The following is a 20,552-nucleotide window of genomic DNA, read 5'->3' as shown; positions in this document are numbered from 1 at the left end:
GGACCAACGGCTTGGAAGTGCTGGCAGCCATGAAGCGGGCAATTGAACAAGCAGGATCGGTATGCGCTGGCTGGATCTCGTCCTGCTTGTTCTTCTGCCCGGGCTCTAGGGGCGATGACGAAAGCTTCCACCACCAACAGTCTCTGAAGCGAAAGGGTATGTATACCTAGTATACCTGCTTATCACATCGTCTCCCGCGAAGCTAAAGGAAGTCGCTGAGCCTCCCCTTCTCTTAGGAGTCGAGCGAGAGATGAAAGTATGTCATACGCAGCCTCATCTCGTTCCCCCGATGAAGCTCGCCGTCGACAGTACTCTCCCCAGGTCAAGTCCGCCAGCCTGGACATCGTCTACTCCATCACTGGAGCTGGATAGTAGGCTGTCATTGCAAAGGTCCAAACGAGCGAGTCTTGCTTTTAAGAGAAGGTCAACTGCACCTTTACGAATCAGTGGGCCCTCGGAATTTAGGACAGTTTCCAGTTTCGCAACTTCTCCCGGGGGATTCCATCCTGATAGTTTTATCCTCCTTCCTCCTGGACAATTTCGACAATTTCGACCCCTTGAGCTGAGCTTCGAGGCCTCCGGCAACGGACTGCCAGATCTTCCTGAGTTTGATACATTTCAAGTAGAAGAAGAATGCCCAGTACTTACACGGCCTCCGCGCACTCTGAGAACATCTGCTGATATCTCCCGTTTATCCCGCGCCAAATCCCACAGACCTTCTTCTTCCTTTCAATTAGTGCGAAAGCCTGTCGGCTCTGGATCCCGGCGATCCTCTTTAGCTACTATGGAACAGCTCATAGATAAAAAGGTTACTTCCAGTAACCCCTTAGTCCCTCACTTCTCTACTCGTTCACCCGCAGATAATGATCTGACTGCAAGTCAACACCATTCTGGTTACACTAGGCTGGACTCAGCCAATGGTTGCGGACTGGTAGTGTCGAAGCCGGAGCCTCCCAAAGAACCACAAGCAAGCAGAGTCACTATACCCTCTAGGACTCCTACCAACACCAGCACCAACCTGCAGGACAGGCCATTACCCCCTATCCCGGTGGAAGATTCTCCTTCATCAGGCACCACCCAACGACCTCCGACAACACCAACCGACACCCGACCACCCACCACTCCTTCCGAGAATCGTAACCCTAACTCAGCAACAACAACACCCACCCGATCCGGCCGCGTCACCCAATGGCTCTTCCAGTCAAGCAACAAGACCTCCCCCTTCTCTTCATCCGTATCCCCTTGGAAGTCCACTTTCACCGACAAAAACCCCTTCCGCATCCGCTCCCGAACCCTCAGTGGATCTACTATCACCTCCAGTCTGACCAGCCTAACAGGCGGCTTCAAGACTACCCCATCTTTATCCAGCAACACTACAGCAGCCGCCCCAGCTCCTCCACCCCACATTGATTCCCGTCTGGAAAAGGAGTTGGATGTGCCCATGTCCTTTTCTCGTCCCTATATACCTATACACGCTGATGAGCCCGACATCTATCCAACTATCTTTGAAGGTCAGCAACAGCATCAGCATCCGCAGAACGGATATGATGAATTCGATCACAATTACTACACGACGTATCGTCGATCCGCGGTCGGCTTGGCTTTCTAACGAGGATTGAGAGGGGAGCTGTTTATGTATATACCTTTCACATTCACGCCGTCCTGACTAATCATTTTCTGATAATAATTCGTCCACTTTTCATTATATACCTTCTTGTTTTTGATGTCTGACTATGAATCACTCGTCTCTTTTCGCCCCAATTCATTTCTCTACCTATTCAGCCTTTGGCCAGTAGATAGATGACAGAACATTTCACATGGACGTTTCAAAGAACACTTCGTAGTCTGAAGCACTCATCAATTACACCTATAGAATCCGCGGAGTTGTAGTCCCGTCTATCCGAACGGTCTGCTTCCTAGATTTGTGACTACATGTCACCATGACGACTCACTTGCCTCACTTGGCAACAATAAGGCAACGGTTATAATGTAGCCTAGGGTACCTGTCCAGCATTTCTATTACAATATCGATTACCACATAGCAACTCCGCATAGGGAGACGACAAGAGGTGCATCGGCCCGAGGATTTTCCTCCCAACCAGCCAAGGCGGTCAGGTGATTTATGCCGAAATATCTGTTTTTCTAGCGATATCGCTGACTCTCCCATCCTCCCAGCACAAAAGCTCCATATCTTTCCTTCTCCTGCAATTGCTCACTTTTCCCTTAAATTACCCCTTCACAATGTTCCAACGCACCATCCTCAGACAGGCTCAAGCCGCCCGCTCTCTCCTCTCCGTCCGATCGACGTCTTCAGCACCATTGGCGCTCCGCCGCACGTCACAATTCCAGCCGCAATCCCTCCGTCCACTTGCTCCTTTGCCTGGCTTGCGCAACTACTCCACAGAGAACAAGGCCGAGGAGGACAAGCAGGAGAAGAACGAGAATGCTGAATCGGAGTCCCAGAACACCGAGGATGCCGTCCGCAAGGAGCTTGAAAAGAAGGAGAAGGAGGTTGTTGATTTGAAGGTAAACTATCAGTGATGCTTCTCATGTCTTTATCATTTCATATGCATATATGTATACATGTACAACTAATTTTGACACCTCCGCTAACTCGCCACGCAACAGGACAAGTATGTCCGCTCCGTCGCAGATTTTCTCAACCTCCAGGAGCGCACCAAGCGTGATATGGACAACGCGCGCAACTTTGCTATCCAGCGTTTTGCCGTTGATCTTCTTGAGAGCATTGACAACTTCGACCGTGCCCTTCTGGCTGTGCCCGAGGCCAAGCTCAACTCCAACGAGCCTGAACATAAGGACATTAGGGATCTCGTCTCCGGCCTGAAGATGACCCAGAACGTCTTGATGAACGCCCTCAAGAAACACGGTCTAGAGAGGTTCGATCCCAGCGAGCCTGCTGAAGACGGCAAGACCCAGAAGTTCGACCCCAATATGCACGAGGCTACCTTCATGGCCAAGGCTGAAGGCAAGGAGAACGGTGATATCATGTACACTCAGAGCAAGGGCTTCAGGCTGAACGGACGTGTCTTGAGAGTAAGCACAACCCCCGCCCTGTCATAGGAACGTCCATTGGTTCACGATATTAACGAGACACCTTTACAGGCTGCCAAGGTCGGCGTTGTCAAGAACGACTAAATCAATCACCCATACACGCACCTCGACTTCAATCTCCCCTAGACGCAACTTTGCCATCTCTCTTATTCTACCTGTATAATATACCAGAAATACCTTCCATCATGACGAGGAATAACCGATTACGGTAATCCCAACCGTGATACCACGTCTTTTCTCTATGAATGCATGTGTATGATACACCCGCTATTTTGTTTGCATACGATCGGAAGGCTTACGGTCTGCCCTCCTTTCGTGGTTCTTTTGTTTTCGTTTTTTTTTTTTTTTTTTTTTTTTTCGTGTTCATGTCAGGCGTTTGAAACTCACCTCTCACCTTTCACTATATCACATTATACCTGTATAATACATGCAATGATCCGGTCTTGTCATCCTACAAAAAACGGTGGTCTAATTGGCAATTTCTTGGATATGAGCTACTTGCACGGCATTGGATCCTGAGTTTTCCTTTCGTTTCCTTGCTTGTCCGTTGGGCTGGGTTGTTTCGGTAACGGGTCATGATGATCTACATTAATAGATGATTGACTGGATCGGTCATTACTACGCTTCGGTCTATTTTCCTTTTCCTTCGTTCTTGGGTAGATTTAGGCGGTGTTGTAGACCTCGGATATGAGCTATGGGCATGAGTACTAGGTATCTCCCCGATTCCTCGGCGGCGGCGATAAAAAGCACAACATTAATTCAACGCTTTTCTCTTTGGGTCCGTATTGCGGATGATCTGCCATATCTTTATACAAAGGTGATTTATACACATTGGTGCTTGTATACTCTATTCGCATCGATCATACATATATACCCAAGGAGTATCTCTGAAACTAGACGCGGTTCTTTCTTTTATCTTTTGATCTGTATCAAGCTAAAATGATCGCATGTCTAGTCTTCAACGCAATCTATTACAAGGCACGTACAAGTATATCATACATTCAAGCCACACGAGTTAGGGCAGTCCAACTGCTCGATTGAAATTATCCTACAGCTCTACAAGAATATGTCTAACACACCTACAGTCCACCATTTAACCCAAGTAGGCAACAATCTAACACCAACCTTGGAAGTCGAGATAAAATTTTTATTTTCGAAATACTGTACAGATAAAGATACACCGAGGACCAAACATCAAATTAACCGTGGGATATTATACAAGGATCCATACCACATGACACACATGCCGATTAAATCGATTACCTCAATTGAACGCCCAGCAAGCCAACAAGCTTCTCCCTCACCTGATTATGGAGATCATTAGTCTCTTCGTTCGTCAAGGTGCGCTCCAGACTGCGGTAATTGATCCGGTAGCACATGCTCTTTTTGCCTGTCTTCGGGTGCGTGAATTCATCAATAAGTCGGACGTCTTCGACCAGATCGCCTCCGACACCGCGGACGATCTCCATGATATCGTTCTCATGGACTGGCACGGCGCCGCCGGCAGCGGCCGCAGAAGGAAGCCAGAATGCGACATCCTTGTAGCAGGCGGGGTGTTTGGAGAAGGGCTCGAAGCGGGAGATATGGCCGGCCTTGAACTGGGAGAGGAAGCGCTCATCGCGGGACCAGAAGAGTCGGATGTCCGGGATGTTGAAGAGGAGCATGGCGATGCGCTCGAGGCCGAGACCGAAGGCCCATCCGATGCGATTGGGCACGTCGGAGTTGATCAGCAGCTCTTGCTTGATGACACCGCAGCCTAGGATCTCGAGCCAGTCGCCTTGCCAGAAGACTTCGAGTTCCCAGGACGGACTGGTGAAGGGGAAGTAGGCCTCTACCCAGCGAACCTTCAGCGGTTCCTGTTCGGTAGAGTCGTTGCCGTTGGCGGCGGCGGCGGCTTTGCTGGCTTCGGTGAAGATCTTGATCACCATTCGCTCGAGGGAGCGTTTGAGGTGCGCCGCGATGGCTTCGACTTCCTCCGCGCTGTGGTGCTCTGCCTGGAGTGGGTTGCGTTCTGCGTGAATGGTGGGGTTGGGGTCTTCGACGGCGACGTCGTGAGTCGGGATGCGGTTGAGATCGTCCGTGATCCTGGCGGCGGTTTCCTTCGCAGCCTTTAATGGCTCAATGTCGGGCCGCTTCCACAACATGGCGCCCTCCATTTGATGGAAAACGGGGTAGTGGCTGCGGTCGATAGCATCTCGGCGATAGACGTCCGCGACAACGGTGTATCCAACCTCTTCGGGACGCGATTTCTCGTTCCGATTGATTTGTTGAAAGTATGCTTGCTGGTGCGCGCTAGTATGTGTTCTCAACACGGTCTTCTCATTGACATAGTAGGTATCCGTGCGGCTACGACCAGGATGGTCCAGCGGAAAGCCGAGGACATCGAAGTTCTGCGCAGTCATAACAACGGGACTCTTCTCGTGGTAGTTTCCGTAGACGGGACCCGGGAACTGACTTTCAATGAGCTTCCGGGTGATAGCGAGAGGGTGGTTCTCGTCGAGGTAGAGTCGTCTTCCGACGTGGGAGAGGATGGTATCGGGAGTGTTGGTCCATTGGTCTGTGGGGTAAGATTTATCTTCAATTGTTAAAGATGGCTTCTTTATGGAGATCCGAGGATCCGGCGTCTGATCCGAGTTCGTAGATTCTTGGGTTCTGAGAGCTGTTGTTGAGCTCCAGGTTCTGCGGAGAGGGTCCGAGATATGCGAGACATGCGTGAACGGAATGCGCACGTTCCTACCAATTGCCCATCTGCTGCTGGTGGCGCGCAGCGCCCTGCCTGTGGCCAAGAGGCGCATGTCGATACCGATTTTACCCCGAATAGAGCGGTGGAATCAATTAACGGGGTGGAGGCAGGTGAATTGGATGTCTTCGATGCGGAATCAATACAAAACATTCCGGGTCGGGGAAATTAGTCGCCGACGGGACTGTGCATACACAGTCCATGTCAATACACTTCAATTTGTGCCTACTCGTATTTAAAATGGTTACGCATCTCGAGACGAGCCAGAAAAGGAGAATTGACTTGATTTGAGGATTAATGACAAGCCCATACACCACGAAATGCCTTCCAGTCATCCACCAATCCTAAAACTAGAATATAAACAAGGATTAGATCAACGAACTCCCGCAAAAAACACCCATTCTCAGTTAACGTTCCGAAAAAGAAAAAAAAAAAAGCAGTGATAGAAAGCACAGAAATGGTCAACCAACGCGTCTATCGCTTTTGCCTCGCTTTCGCCAGTCAATGCATAGAAAGAAATGAGAGAAGCGATGACCTAGTACCGCAGTTGTAGACGCCAGGCACCAAAGACCCAACAGTTGAGACGCTCAAGCAGACCAGAGCAGCCCAGACCAGACCGAGGATGAGTAGTAACCCGTGACGCCAATCCCGAATGAGTGTGGAGACGGACTAACGCCATGAAATACAATGTGAAATATGTGAGAGAAGGAAAGCCAGGCTAATGCGGATAGTGATAAGAAGGAATGCTGCGACGTATAGAAGATCTCAGCTCCATGGTCAAATCCCTTCGATGGTATCTGACTCTGAGTTATCTGATCCGTCGGCAAGCATAGAGTGGGTCGGTAGCTTTCGTCCTGATCCATACACCATCTCCATTAACTTGGCCTTTTGCTTCTCCCGGACAGATCGAAGGTAATCATAGCTGCCCTCTAATCCACGAATCTGGCCTTCAATTACAGCCTCGACCGGCCCTAGCATCCGACCATTACTCCGACCACCACTTGAATCAATAGCACCAGCGAAGCTCACCGAATCATTGCGTCGAACGAGTGGACTGACAAGCTTTCGTCGTAGAGTTTCCAGGTTGACCTTAAGAGTAAGCAGCCGGCCGCGGTGATCCATGAGGAGATGTTTGTTGGCGACCGTCCGGCTACGGACATTAGCGAGTAGCCTCTTGTTCTTCTCATACTTCCGCACAACGGCTGCGTCGGGCCCAAGAACACGGGTCCATAAGGAACTGAGCATTTCACCTTCAGCACGCTCTTGGGCATCTGACTCACGGACAACCGTGCGTTGAATATTGAGAAACTGGCGATCAATAGATTCAAACAGCGCGAAAAGAGCGGTTGAGTGTGTCAGCTCACTGTTGATGGACTCCTCAAGTACCGACAGGAACTCAGTGAAGGTCCGCGTGAGTGTAGAACGCGTACGCTGGGCCGATGTCTGACCGAACAACGCAGTTACAACGTGGCCAAAGGTGGTCGGAGTGTTTAGCTCGCCACCAACACTATCCCCATCCGGGACGGTGACACGCTCTAGCGTGCCGAGTCGCGCCAAAAGGTCGTGCAAATTGTCAAGCATGATAGAAGGTAGCGTGCTGGGCGGTTGGGACGACAATGTCTCCAGCTCCCGTTTGGCCCAATCCATGACGAGCAAGATTGAGTCGACGTCCGAGTCCACATTGGCGAAAAAGCGCGTCAACTCCAACGACAGCGACTTCAGGGACTCGGACAGCTCATCGAGCTGGCGCACTATGATCGGCGCACTGGTCATATTGGTACCGCGAACAGACTCACTCAGATCCCAGACAGCAACACCTGTCTCCTGCAGTGTCCCTATCTGTTGTACGCCATTCTCTGAATAGTATATCAGAGGCTCAAAAGACCGCGCAAAGCCCGACAGTTTCACCAAGTCGGGAATTGCTTGCGGTACACTGGGTAAGAACAAGGCGCGCATGAATGCTATGGATAGTAGGGCTACCAGAATGGAAATGGTGGTGTTGGATTTGGAGCTAGTGATCTTGTCGAATTTGGATCGCAAGTAATTAAAGAGTGCGACAAAGGGTTCGCGCTGCTGAACTTCTGCGCGCACAGCGAACCGGATATCTTGAGGAAGGCCCACTCGTTAGTATCCCGCGCCAGCATGCTGGACAGGGTTCAAACCGAGATAAAGCCTACAATTGCTTAGATTATTCTCCGAGCCAAACTCCAGTCCTTCCGGGGCGGGGCTGGTCTCCGGCGCTCGGCGTGGGCTAGGTGACCGAGCCTTGTGCGGTGAGTCTGCGTCTATCGGCAGTGGAATGTTGGCAGCAATCGTAAGGTCCCCTGTATCAGTAGAATTGCTCCTTTTACCAGTCATGGGGTCCTCGAGAGCATCTTCGTACTGCGGACTAGGTTCTCGCGATTGTGATGGACTTAGCCCCACAGTGGGCTTTAGTCCTAATCGATCCTGATCGACCTTGCGCAAATAGGGCTGATGTCGGTACCATCCACTGCCTTGGACGTAGTCATACCTCCGAAACCCTGGGGGTGACCAGCGCTCCCCGTTAGGAGTCATGTCATCTTCCTCCACGTCGGATTCCTCTGACCGAAATCCTGAACGTTGCGATGGTAGACCAAACACCGGAGAACGGTGCGCATTACTTGGGTTCTCAAAGTCCTCGAGTGACGCATCCAATGAGGGATGCTCGTCAAACACGTTATCCAGCTCATCCAACATGGTGGATGGCGTTGCGCACAACCTATACGACGTTATCAAAGCCACTTCAATCGTTGCGACGCTGAAGCGACGACTTGAGTGGACGAAGCAGTTCCTAGATTGTCGCGGTAAGGTGGTAGCTTGTGGAGGGGTTAGTCGCAAGCGCACTAAGACGAGGTGGGATCGGCCTTATGCGCTGTCGCGATAAGAGGTGGGGAGAAAGTAAATAAGTGGTAGGTAGGGAAAGACAAGTAACGAAGAGTAGTCTGCAGGTCAGAACGAAGGTACTGGAATGGGCAGACGCAAGACATGGGAATGCGAAAGGGAGCAGATGCCAGCGGGCGAGGCCTTGATGCCTGAGGACGGAGCGGCCGACTAACTGGGTTGCGACAAGTCACGCTCGCTTTCCCGGGGTAGGCAGTAGATACGGAGTACTTGCAGCAGTTACAGAGGCGCTTGCATTAGAAACGTTGTGGCACAGTGATCAGCAGTCCGCTGTAAATGCCGTTAGTTCAACGACTTGGAATCAACCAACAACAATATATCATTAAGTGTTCTGCGAGTATTCATTCAAGTTCACAAAGGAATGAGGTTCGTGTTCCTTTCTATTTCGTGTCCAGGTACCAAGAGAGAATGAACCAGCGATACCCCCCCTCGCATCGCTCTTTGGGGTTTGAGTTGTTTTATCGGGAAAGCAAGAGAGGGGCGCAGGTGGTGGCTGGGCCAATGGCGGTGGGTAATCCAAGGGGTCATGTGCCAAAGAGTTCCAGACCCGTACTGTTCCGTACAGGTCCATCGTAGTTACTGTCCTGTCCTTGGGGATAGGTACCCTCTGGTAGGTTTGCTCTGGACTAGTGGTAAGATATCGTTGTGGTTAGTCACTGAAGCACTGGTTGCGATGTTCCCTCGAGAAATCCATCCAATCTGCCGGTCCAATAACATCCACGGCCGGTAGGGATCGGCCGCCAGTTTGCCATAACTCTCCCACTGTTGGCTGAGGACGATAGGACAGGACTCATCCGAGTGGGCCATGATAGCTCCTAGGTAGAAATCATCTTCACACCGTAAGAACCCTGTGGAGGGGTTTCTCGTTCGAGTCGGGTCAAGCCAAAGACCGGCAAGTGAGCGTCGAACAAACTCGGGAATAAAGCCCAACCCAAAGCGCCCGAATCGGGATTTCCATGAATCCACGTGACGAACCAGTGACGCACGTGGTGGTATCACAGGAACTCAACGGGTATCTGCGGTTAGTCAAAACAAGAGCGTGGCAGTGAAGAATGTCGTCATGAGAGGAGATATCTTTATTCATTACAGCCTTACGGCCTGAAACTTAACCATGATACACAGAGCTGAAAAACATGACCATCGAGAGGGAAATGTGATAAGGTTATGGGCCGACATAGACAAGGTCGTGAAGGAAACACATCTCTATGAAACCCGCAAATCCTGCGCACAAAGGAAAAATCACATCTATTGCAAGTAAACAAGGTATTGAGTAATATTACATGCCCTGTCCGTCAAACTGCCGAGGGTCTGGGGACGTATCAGATCCGATGCGACAAGCCGCTTGAACTGGGAAGGAGAAAGTATTTTATTCACGTAAAATGGAGCATTTAAGCAGTGCTCTCCTTGAGGTAACTGGTGGAGCATGAACAGTTAGCGGAAAGGCTGTTTCAACAGTTAGGTATAACCAGTAAACATACGTGATGAGGTCGTTCCTCTCCTTAGCCTTCTTGAGACCACCGAAGGCCATCTTGGTACCGGGGATGTACTTCTTGGGGTTCTCGAGGTAGGAGTACTAGATGGAATTAGTCAACTCATGATTCACAGTGGCACGAAGAGCAGTGCATACCAGAGTGTTCTCATCCCAAGTGACACCGGCCTGCTTGTTGGCATCGGTGTAGGCATAGCCATCAACGGAACCGGTCTGACGGCCAAAGAGACCGTGGAGCTTGGGGCCGACCTTGTTGGCACCGTCCTTCTCGACAGTGTGGCACTGAGCGCAGCGAGTCTACGGATAATATTAGCCACTGCGCTGCGATTCTGTTGAGAATAGATGTCATCTTACCTGGAAGAGCTTGGCACCCTTGGCAGAGTCACCTAGAGGAATAAGGATGTTAGCCGTCTGCTTCGCTTTCTCTGCGGCCTCCAGTTCGGCCTCGCGCATGTCGATGGTAGTAAGAAGACAGAAAGTGTCAAAGCTGGTCATGCTGCTCTGGATAATTGGGTATCGGGGGCGCATTCATAGATAGGTTGTTCTTCAATGAATTGGGTGCAAAGACAAACGTCGCAGACTGTTCAATGTCTGGACAACATGGAATATAGAGCTGCTTGGGAAATTGTGCTACTCCGCAGTAGCCATCATTCGCTGAATCCCAGGAACCAATTCGTGTTTGTTTGGGCACCAGCAGTGAATGACAGGATGGGACGCGCTTGACGAACAACGGGGAAACAGCCAGCCAGGGAGGTAGCTTACCAGGAGCGAAACCAGCGTCCTTGCCCATTGTGAATGTGTGTAGTAAAGTCTAAAAGACTGAAAAGGTTTAAAAAAGGATAGTATACAAAAAGAGGGTATCCCAAAAGCGAATTGAGGAAGTCAATTGAAGGGAGAAAAAAAAAACTGGCAGGAAGAAAAACTTGCGATCGCAGCAATTTGTACAAAGCGCCGTCTTCGCCCCCGAGGCCTCCCGTGATTCGAGCCTCAGCCAATCAACGGCCGGATGATTCAGCACTCAACGGGCTCTCTCGGGACAAGGGAAACAACCGGTGTCTTTTTTCAGCACCTATTTTTGTTTCCTTGGTTCTTGCATTTTTATGGGGGAAGAAAGAACATCTCATACCGCTACAAAAGATGCACCACGTTACGTATACTTACATTGCCCGCGAATCGAAGCTGTCTGGTACTGTAATCAACACTCTAATACATCTTGTTTTTCCGGTACTACTGAGATGAGCGTCAGTCATGGTCATTTCGCAGAAGCCGGGTTTACATAGGTATGATCTCATATCTCGACGGTGTTTGACCCAACAAAAGATTACGGGGAGAACTGGGCCGGAGTGGAAATGGATGGACCCGGTCTTTGGAAATGCCTGCCTTGCCATTCGTCCCCCAACGGGCAGAATTCTCGTTGACTGGTCTGTGTGTTCCGGCCGCCGCCTTTGGTCCGGATTGAGTGCACAGCCTGAGGTAGGGCAGTTATATCCGCGCTTTACCTAAGACGAGAGTATTCAATAACTACCTATACCTTGTCCAGACGTGGAGCTTACGATATTCTCTTCCTGGACGGTCGCCTGGGGTGAAATAATCCCTTGGCCCAACTCTTTGGTCGTCTCTCTAGGGCATCTGCGCAAGCATAGTACTAGTCCAGTTGCTACTACTAGATGCTCTGAGGAATCTCGTATAGACTTCTAAATCATTTGCATTTTCCTACCTCCCTCACCTTCAGCTATATAGTCTAGGACCCTTCTAGGTGCATCTATAGTTCAAATATTCCTGTTTCCGTCTGTATTCCCCCTAGTAGTGGTAATATTCTGAGATGATGAACCCTCGCATCAAGCTCTCTGATTTTGGCACTACTTAGAAGATACACTTTCGCCGCCTCACTTGACAGCTGCAATGCGGCATTGGGCTCCATAGAACGAGGAGAACATCCGCTTTGAGATCCTACACATACACCATCTTGTCCATCGTACGTGAAATTTTAGCTACTGACTGCAAGGCAGCGCATGTAAATGCAGCTCGATAGGAAAAGCATGGCCGGTTGAATCTAGTGCTTCCTGTCAGTTATAGTGGCTTACCAGATAAATGCCTGAAACATGCCAGACAGAATGACAAATAACTGCATTCTCTCCCCTCCATGAGAGCAAGTAAGGTGTTCTAGAACTTCGGGCCCTGTATTGCCAGTTAACTTCAAATGATACGAAGACTACTGAAACAGGCCCAGGCTGTAATTACAGTTAGCCTAACATGTTCCGCCGAACTACTGATCGTCGCGCATGACATTGAGAGCCCTAGCCGAGGAACTGACAAGGTGCTTCTCCGCAACATACATAGTATAGTGAGATCTTTGGAAAGAAAGTGATATGCTAACTTACTCCATCACTGAGAGTAAATGAAATATCTAAGCTCTTTGGCGATATTTGCCTATCGAGTTGAGACATCTATTGAGTAGGGTTAGATTTTTTTAGTTCCTTACCATGAGCAATATGATCAACACCTTACAATCCTTGTTGTATGCATTTGTGGAACTTCAGGCCCTGAAATCAATAGGATCTGTAATAGTTGGCTATCTGTGAAGTCAAGCGTTCAATGTATAACATAAATAAGTGGTTCGCGAGTGGACAATAGGTGTCGAGTATGGAGGCATGGCTTGTTTGATGACATGCGGTCGACTGCATAGGTAACACAGCACGCCTGCTTTGCAATACCTCCAAATCCATATACCGCAGTGTATGTCTCAATAATACTTCTAGAAGAGTAATATCAAAAGAGAGAGCTAGAAATCCAAGGTTCAAATTCCATCAAACAACAAGTCCATATATACTCATAAGTCACGTGATCAACACACCAGTATCAACCAGCGGGAAAAAAGTTCCAACTCCGCAAAGCCATCAACACCACCTCCAACATATCCCCCCCAACAACACGCACAGCAATGGCCCCGGTCACAATCCCACAATTCCTCCTGCCACGGGGGATCCCGTCGACGCGAGCCTTCCAATCCCTCTCACGCGCAAACGCAACCCACCACCGCATCAGGACCACGACCCGCCGCTGCGCATCAGACAACAGCAAGCCGCGAGTCCTAGAACAGCCCGACAAATTCCGGCCGCCATCGCACCCCGCGCGCAGGGTCGTGCAAACGCGCAATGGAAGAGTCGTCGGTCGAGAGCCGGTGAACTACGGTCCCAAGCTCACGGAGAAAGAGAGGGAGGAGCAGAACCGCAAGCAGTATCCGAATATGTTCCCGCCGGAGGGCACGGTTATGTATAAGTTTTTGACGAATCGGTGGATTCATATCTGGATTGCTATGGTGAGTTTCTTTTCTTCTAGGTTATGGGGGTTGTTGTGGTGGTTTAATACTTGTCCTGGTGCTAACTGGGTCTGGTTGTTTAGAGCGTACTTACGACTTTGGCTACGTTTACTTTCACTACGAACTTTAAGCGCTCGTCGCCGTTTGCGCACTTGCTTCCGTCTTGGTCGGATCTTCTTTGGCACCCCTTTGATACCGTTTCTCAGGCGTTGTCTGTTTTCCGCATGCATGTGCAGCATACCTCCGTGCAGACGAGGGAGAAGCGGCATCAGCGGATCGAGGATGCGGAGAAGAGACGGCAGTACCGGGTTGCTCATGGGCTGGAGGAGCCGGCTGAAGAGCAGGGCAAGACTGAGACTGAGGTGGTTGATGATCAGTCTCCGATAGCTGCCGACGCGGAGACGAAGCAAAGAGGTGGGGAATATGTTGATTGGGAGGGAAAGAAGAGACCTGTTAAGAAATGGTTGGGTATCTGGTAGAGATATCTCCTGTGCTGATACTGGGGTTGTGTGGATGGGGGCTTAAGTGATTGAGAGACTGGGGTGTATAAACAATGCTGAAGAGCATAGTATGTAGATTAGCTTTGCATATCTTTGGATTTTGTCTTAGCATTGTATTATTCATTATGTACATGACATCTCTTGTCTTTTGATGTGATGATCCATCTTTGCCAGCAGGCTGCTGATTCGGCACTGTAAAAAAATGCCTGGGGTTCTGTTTCCAGGGTATTTCCGCAAAGCGCACAGAAGACCTTCTGCCCTACATTGTAGCGAATCAGTAGCGATGCGCATACTCCGGCTGAGTATGTCTATCTCCGTCCTGACAAGGGCTACGCGGCAGGAGACGCCTAGAAGGCGCAGGTAGGGCACGATGTCATCTGGATTCGGGACAATGAACTGTCGCGTCAATTCATTCACCCAACTTGAACACCCTCTAGACCCTCGAGAACCTCCTCACCAACACCACCCTTCTCGAGCACGAGTTTAACGATGCGAGCAACCGTGCTTCTCTTTACACCTCCACGACGGGGCCTCCAAACTCCCGGAACCTCTTCTTCGCCCGTGGATGGATTCAAAATGGCTGCTTCTTCGGCAGCAGCCGTGGAACCTAACGTAGTCACATTTTCCGAGTTAGGTACACCAGGTTGCGTCAACCTGGAAGGAGGATCGATCGTGCGGATGGAAACGAGCTTCAGGCTATCGGAATCGCTATCCCGAGTGATAGAGACGGCCAGAACCGTATCAGCAACAGCAATCTCCTCTCTATCAGGATCGAAGATAATGTTCTCGCCTACAGAGACGACGAGTAACGTTACTGGGGGGCGAACTTGTTGGGAAGGAGTAGCGGATGCTGTGGAGGTAGAGCGTGGATATAGGTATTCTGCAGCATCCCAATCATCGTCGAAGAACGGATCTTCCTCCCCTTTGGACTTCAATTTCGGAAGCTTCGTCGACAGGAGCGCCAGATGAGTCGTTAACGAGAGTAGCGGAAGCGGGTAGGACTGAGGTTGAGAGAGAAGAAGGACCTAAATCAACAGCATTAGAGTCGACCGCCCACCTGAGATTGAACAAGCATCTTACATCGATATACAATCGCCAGTGCCACCGTTTGTTGATTACCAGCCTTCCCTTGAGTCCACCAGTCATCTCGCCGTTCCCAGAGCCCTCGCTTGATACAGACTCAACCAGAGGCTCTCGCATCATCTCGGACAAGAAAACCGGCAAAGCATCGTCATCCCGAAACCCTGGGATCTCGATCGACATTTGCACCCATGACCCATGTCCAGAGCTTGACCCTTGATTTGCCTCGCCGTCATTATTCCCTACGTATTCTTCCTGAGTCTGTTGCGGCAGTTTGAGCGCATCTGCCGAGACCACTGTCTTTTCTACTTCTGCCTTCACTCCGACGATTGCTTGGGTGCCGTCCGCAAAACCGACACGCGCGCTACCGTTAGTGCCGGGGAGGATATCGGTCTCTGCTGTCAAAGGCCGAAATTGTGTCGCCGATCGTCCATCTGGTCGAATTGGGCTACCTGGAAGAGCAAGAGATGTGTAGAGATAAGAAAGCTCTGCAGGCGAGATATGTGGGGTTTGGGAGGCGGACGAGGCCTGCCTTTGGGCCGCCATTGGAGCAGATAACGAAAGACAAGAAGGAAAGAAAAGAAAAAAAAAAGATTGAGGTTCGGAAAAAAAGAAAGATTTTGAATTATGTGGATATTGGCACACAATCTGATAGCTCCGCGGCGATCTGTTCAGCCGTGAACGAGTGGAGTAATTTTCAGTCCCAGGCTACCAGTCTGTCCAGTGTAATGGCGACCGCTCTAGGAAGATAAGGGCAAAACGTAATGAATATGCGATCTATTCACGGGAGCAGAATGTTCATAGCCGATGTTAAGATAACGCGCTACACACGGACAAGTTGACCTGACATACAAAAGTAGTACTTGCTACAGAAATTCTGCGAAAGGCGGACAATCGTTGTTCCCGGCCCGCTCAACCGTTCCCATCAATGCTTATCAACTAGGTACCAATGTCGATCCTACGCAAATAAGGTAAACAATATGATGTAAAGTACAGAGCACTTCTGGCCTGTTCGAATTAGGTATGTATGTATAAACAGACGGCTTGACAGCCGTATATAAGTACTATATTACAAGGTGTGTAGAGCCCAAGACTAGCCAGTGGTCCTTCCCAGCAACAAGAAAATTGTACATGAGGTGAATCGAAAGTTTTAACAGAGGTCGCATCACTTCCCTAGGTAAGATGCAATGAGCGGCAGGTGAGGAGGATAAGGGATGAAAGAGAGTCATGAGAGGCTAGGGAAAGATGCTTATGAAGTGTGCCAGAAATAGTGATGACAGGATGTGACAAAAGAAAACAAAAAGCTGTTGATAGGGAACAAGACACGTTGGGTAACAATGCATATATGTATATATATAAAAGGAACGATAGCAGACCTCGCGACTCGCGCATTTGGTATCAAAACAATGGGCAAACAAGAACACCGCAAATGAAAGACAAGATATGGAAACCGCATGCCGAAACCAGGTTGCGAGGCCGACTATATCTATAAAGGCCTTTGGGGTATGAAGACAACAATAAAGACAAATGAAAAGGAACCCGGGCTAATCCTTGCCCCATGCAAAAATAGGGAGAGAAGATGTTTTCACAAGAAACAAAAGGGTAAAAAAAGATAAACACCAACCACAGAAAAGACGAAAGAACACAAGACACCAGATCCTGTACGCCATGCTCGGTTATATCGCCAATTACCGTGCGTTCCCCCGTTTTTCTCTCTTTGATAAATCCAAACAAGACTGGAAATTAAATATCAAAACACGACATCTACCTATGGTAGAACGCTTAGAGGGCGAACTACCGATAGGTGGACCCTGTCATGAAGTTTGTAGTGCCTGAATGGTTCCAGTCCCCATCTTCGTAAGGTGGGGTAGGCCATTGGCGATTACTTGTTGCATCTGTCTTGCCATCGGGAAGCCCCAATCGCCGAATCGGAGTGGTGTCAGAGTGGCCAAAGGAAACACCGTCACATTTTGCTGATGGAGAGGGAGTAGGATAAGGGCTAGGCAATGCTCGCGAGTTGTCGTTTCCCATGGTCTGGTGACTAAAGTTCGATGACCCGTCGGACGATGTCTCAGTCTGTGCTAGTCGCCTCGCAGCTTTGCTTGCCGAATGTAATGCTTCATCGAGGAGCTCATCCTCCTCTTCCGGCGTTTCATAGCGGTGAACAGGGTGACTTGAGAGCTGCAGCGCACGCCGAGTTCGGCTGGAGATTGGCGCACCGGTACCACTGGTTGAAACGGGACTGTCTCCCATTGAACGTATAGATCCTTGAGGCATGGATTGCCTCTTGACACCCTCCACGGGCGAGGTAATATGAACAGGAACATTACCAAGTGCAGTCGAATCCAGAGAGCATTTCACGCCCTGAAGGGCTTTGTCCAATTCCGACAGATCAGAGCCTTGCTTGGCATCGTTAGCATTGGCAGTGTCCAAGGCTAAAGATGAACGATTCGACCAAGGCATACAACCAGCATTAGCCTCAACATTATCGCTTCCCACGTTTCCCTGGTTACGACCAGATAGCCTACGAGCACGTTTGCGAAGGTGGGAGAAAAAGCTCTCCTTCTGGTTGGCACCAACAAGAGGATTTCCACCATTGAGAGCTCTCTCTGCTTCTTGCCTATGGACATCAGCGTAGTGGTTGCCATGGGAGTTAAGCGAAAGCTGCCTGCCAATCTTCTTGCTCGCTTTTCCGTTATCACCGGCAATACATGAATTGGCCTGTGCTGTGACTGCATTGGAAAGCGGAGATACCGGTCGGATCGAAGGCAAGATAGGCATCGGGGCTCCATTTGCCCAAGTGGCACGCTTACTGGGCGCAGGCTTAGTCTTGGTGGTCTCAGGGGCTGTGCTGTACGAGACAACAGGCTGTTTCGACTGCTCGTTATCGCTATCAGACCGTCCAATCAATGACCTCCTAAACCATGACGACTTGGATGTGAGGGAGGGCGAGTCGCTGTTTTCCCGAGTAGGAGACTTGAAGCTCCTGTCAGAAGTTTTCCGACCCAATAGCCGGGCAGTTGAGGACTTCGGCCGCAATGGGTCAACGGCATCTGCAAAGTACTCATGGTTCAAAGCTTGTGTCGAAGTTGGCCTATTCTTGGGATCCCACATCAGACACCAAGTGACAAAGTGGCTGAGAGAGGTTGGCCACTGCGGTGCTTGGAGGATGCTTTCCATTGAATGAGGGGCCATCTGCGAAGGTGGTCAATTTCCATTGCCGTCGTCATGCATTACAGGGCACATACCTTGGGGAAAGTGAATCCCAATTTCTGAGCAAGACGGGAGCCATCTCTCCATTCACCACCGCCGAGCTTGGAGCCCGACTTACTATACCAGTTACCTGGGCTACCCATAATCTCGCAAACGCGCCAAACCTGATCAACTTCGTTGCCACCGGGGAACAATGGCTTCAAAGTAGCGATTTCGACGGCCATGGCTCCAACAGCCCACATGTCCACAGGTGCGGAGTATTCACCTGCACGCAAAAGGACCTCCGGGGCACGGTACCATCTTGTGGAGACATATGTAGTGTAAGGGAGCTTGGAATGGGTCTCCCTTGCGAGGCCAAAATCGGCGATTTTCACAGTATATGTTGGGGGGGTCGAGGGGGGAGTCACTAGGTTAGAGTAACGGCTGAAAGCAGAGTCGCTGGGGGCGGATGTGGATACAAGGATGTTTTCCGGTTTGATATCACGGTGGAAAAAGTGGTGAGCATGGATGTGATCAAGGCCCGACAGAATTTGGTAAAGGATGCTCTTCACATGCTTCCCATCGAACGGCTTGTGGTCTCGTGATTTCATCAGTTGGTAGAGGTTGCCATCCATGTATTCCATACAGATATGTAGCTTGCGGGAAAGAGGGTCGAGAAAGATGTCGAGAGCCGGAACGAGGTGTGGATGAGCGGGTAGAGTCCGTAGGAAGATGACTTCCCGTAATTCTAAACATGGAGCTAATGAATCGAAGGTCTTCTTCATGGTCTTAATGGCAACCTGATGATGAGGTCAGCACAACAACGCTTCCCCACGATGCCGGGACGGATCTTACCATGGTTCCTCTCCGCGCGATGTTGGAACCAGCCGTCCGTACACGAGCCACGGCAACACTACCAAAGCTACCATCCCCTACTTCCTTCATCACTTCAAACCGGTCTTCAAGGGTAGCCATTGACGTCGGTGCGGCGTTCCGCAACGACGAGTGATCGTAAGAGACAGTCATTGCGTCTCTCCTTATCCTTCTCTGCCAGCAGATGAACCAAGAGAGATTGGATTACTGTCAGGCTTCTATCAGCCGGTCTTGTTCCGTCGCAGGGTTAGATGTCTCCGAGGGGGATCTCACCCTATATAAGCGGTATTGGCGGTAAAGGTTATCTCTTCCAATGATATTCGGAAGTGATTCAGTTAAACCAGGTGGTCATCATTCAAGGTTCAAGCGTTATTGAGTCCACGGTAGGTGAGACGAATATGGTTCTCTTCCATCGATATACCGGTTGGGGTCAGAGGGTAAGTGGGATTGATAAGATGTAAGAAAGATGAGGGACAGGAATGAGTGGGAGAAGAGGGGGAAGGGGGTGGTCATGTAGTTCTCAGGAAGGTGGAGGAGGCAGATCTGGAAGCAAGATGGAAGACCCAGAGGATTGGACGTGATCACTGTAGTGATAGGAGCGGATCCGTTTTGGTGGGAACTGCTAAACGAAAGGATGATCGGAGGCCAAGTTGAAGGAGCCCCTGACGCGGTGACAGCTTTACCAACACTTTACCAGCTCTAAGACGAGACTTGGGGCCGGGCCGTGGAGACTTGCGAAGAAGCGGTCGACGACGGAGCGAGTCTTGAGGGGGGTAATAGTTTGATGGTGCAGATCACAGGGAAAATAATAATGATAGAACGGTAATAACAAATACTGAAAACAGTAAAAAAAAAAGAGGGAATAAACTAATAATAATAAATCAAAACAGAGAAAAATGCAGATGGATTATTGAGGGGTCAATACAGTTGAAAAAGAGGGACGGGGGCTGACATGGACCAAAAAGGTAAATTCAAATAATTATCATTCGAATTGACAACAGGTAAGACACGCAGCCATGTAGGTCACTAAGAAAGAAGGAGGTTGGATGGTTGGGTGTGTAAGAAAAAAAAAATAAAAGAACTGTAAAAAATGTAAAAAGGAAGGCAGCAATTGAGGTGTGATTATGAATGAGTGAACGGACGCGAGTGGTCGCAGAGAGACAAAAGGAGAGACAGAAGTGAGCGACAGCAGCATTGACGACGCGAAATTCAGACAATAATAACCACCGTCAGAAAATAATAAAACATGATTACTCTGCCTTCTCCATACTCGCAAACTAGTTTTACCCGCTAACACAATTTGGTCACCATACCCTCTGACGATACTCCGTAATAATCCTCGCGAACTAATAATAATGCCTGTTG

At 49.8% G+C, this 20,552-nt stretch overlaps 8 protein-coding genes across 8 annotated transcripts; 3 read left to right on the top strand and 5 right to left on the bottom strand.

Moving 5' to 3' along the window:
- On the top strand, positions 1 to 1,609 carry F9C07_7539 (uncharacterized protein; the record flags this gene model as incomplete). The annotated part of the gene is made up of 2 exons (XM_071511648.1): positions 1 to 156; positions 237 to 1,609. The coding sequence occupies exons 1-2, from the start codon at positions 30 to 32 to the stop codon at positions 1,607 to 1,609; spliced, it is 1,500 nt and encodes a 499-aa protein (XP_071365271.1). The 5' UTR covers positions 1 to 29.
- A 632-nt stretch (positions 1,610 to 2,241) lies between these two features.
- Positions 2,242 to 3,156, top strand: F9C07_7538 (molecular chaperone of the GrpE family; the record flags this gene model as incomplete). The annotated part of the gene is made up of 3 exons (XM_041291379.1): positions 2,242 to 2,526; positions 2,629 to 3,054; positions 3,124 to 3,156. 3 exons carry the CDS (start codon positions 2,242 to 2,244, stop codon positions 3,154 to 3,156), a joined length of 744 nt encoding a protein of 247 aa, XP_041145231.1.
- A 1,175-nt stretch (positions 3,157 to 4,331) lies between these two features.
- On the bottom strand, positions 4,332 to 5,867 carry F9C07_7537 (putative phenylalanyl-tRNA synthetase alpha subunit; the record flags this gene model as incomplete). Its single annotated transcript, XM_041285542.1, has 1 exon — positions 4,332 to 5,867. The coding sequence occupies one exon, from the start codon at positions 5,865 to 5,867 to the stop codon at positions 4,332 to 4,334; it is 1,536 nt and encodes a 511-aa protein (XP_041145230.1).
- Positions 5,868 to 6,589: 722 nt separating this feature from the next.
- On the bottom strand, positions 6,590 to 8,530 carry F9C07_2202181 (uncharacterized protein; the record flags this gene model as incomplete). Its single annotated transcript, XM_071509531.1, has 2 exons — positions 6,590 to 7,932; positions 7,975 to 8,530. 2 exons carry the CDS (start codon positions 8,528 to 8,530, stop codon positions 6,590 to 6,592), a joined length of 1,899 nt encoding a protein of 632 aa, XP_071365270.1.
- Positions 8,531 to 10,100: 1,570 nt separating this feature from the next.
- F9C07_2064202 (cytochrome c) lies at positions 10,101 to 10,676 on the bottom strand (the record flags this gene model as incomplete). The annotated part of the gene is made up of 3 exons (XM_041291362.2): positions 10,101 to 10,307; positions 10,362 to 10,520; positions 10,578 to 10,676. The coding sequence occupies 3 exons, from the start codon at positions 10,674 to 10,676 to the stop codon at positions 10,101 to 10,103; spliced, it is 465 nt and encodes a 154-aa protein (XP_041145228.2).
- A 2,488-nt stretch (positions 10,677 to 13,164) lies between these two features.
- Positions 13,165 to 14,021, top strand: F9C07_7534 (uncharacterized protein; the record flags this gene model as incomplete). Its single annotated transcript, XM_041291378.1, has 2 exons — positions 13,165 to 13,542; positions 13,626 to 14,021. 2 exons carry the CDS (start codon positions 13,165 to 13,167, stop codon positions 14,019 to 14,021), a joined length of 774 nt encoding a protein of 257 aa, XP_041145227.1.
- Positions 14,022 to 14,192: 171 nt separating this feature from the next.
- Positions 14,193 to 15,981, bottom strand: F9C07_1469471 (ribosomal protein S5 domain 2-type protein). The gene is made up of 2 exons (XM_041291387.2): positions 15,123 to 15,981; positions 14,193 to 15,067 (listed from the first exon to the last, which is right to left on the bottom strand). Exons 1-2 carry the CDS (start codon positions 15,666 to 15,668, stop codon positions 14,456 to 14,458), a joined length of 1,158 nt encoding a protein of 385 aa, XP_041145226.1. The 5' UTR covers positions 15,669 to 15,981; the 3' UTR covers positions 14,193 to 14,455.
- A 734-nt stretch (positions 15,982 to 16,715) lies between these two features.
- F9C07_1469873 (kinase-like domain-containing protein) lies at positions 16,716 to 20,200 on the bottom strand. The gene is made up of 4 exons (XM_041291386.2): positions 19,461 to 20,200; positions 19,170 to 19,394; positions 18,371 to 19,114; positions 16,716 to 18,317 (listed from the first exon to the last, which is right to left on the bottom strand). The coding sequence occupies exons 2-4, from the start codon at positions 19,338 to 19,340 to the stop codon at positions 16,917 to 16,919; spliced, it is 2,316 nt and encodes a 771-aa protein (XP_041145225.1). The 5' UTR covers positions 19,341 to 19,394; positions 19,461 to 20,200; the 3' UTR covers positions 16,716 to 16,916.
- Positions 20,201 to 20,552: the final 352 nt, after the last annotated feature.

The sequence above is a fragment of the Aspergillus flavus genome, chromosome 3, assembly GCF_009017415.1.
Source record: "Aspergillus flavus chromosome 3, complete sequence".
In the NCBI taxonomy this organism is placed as follows: Eukaryota; Fungi; Ascomycota; class Eurotiomycetes; order Eurotiales; family Aspergillaceae; genus Aspergillus; species Aspergillus flavus.
This window is presented reverse-complemented; position numbering and strand designations above follow the sequence as displayed.

Excerpts from the sequence above, each read along its gene's own strand:
- F9C07_1469471 (XM_041291387.2), bottom strand. The coding sequence starts at position 15,668 with ATGGCGGCCCAAAGGCAGGCCTCGTCCGCCTCCCAAACCCCACATATC. Across the intron at positions 15,068-15,122 it reads ACTGGCGATTGTATATCGAT|GTCCTTCTTCTCTCTCAACC; the intron begins GTAAGATGCTTG and ends CTGTTGATTTAG.
- F9C07_1469873 (XM_041291386.2), bottom strand. The coding sequence starts at position 19,340 with ATGACTGTCTCTTACGATCACTCGTCGTTGCGGAACGCCGCACCGACG. Across the intron at positions 19,115-19,169 it reads TCGCGCGGAGAGGAACCATG|GTTGCCATTAAGACCATGAA; the intron begins GTAAGATCCGTC and ends CCTCATCATCAG. Across the intron at positions 18,318-18,370 it reads TGGGATTCACTTTCCCCAAG|ATGGCCCCTCATTCAATGGA; the intron begins GTATGTGCCCTG and ends CCACCTTCGCAG.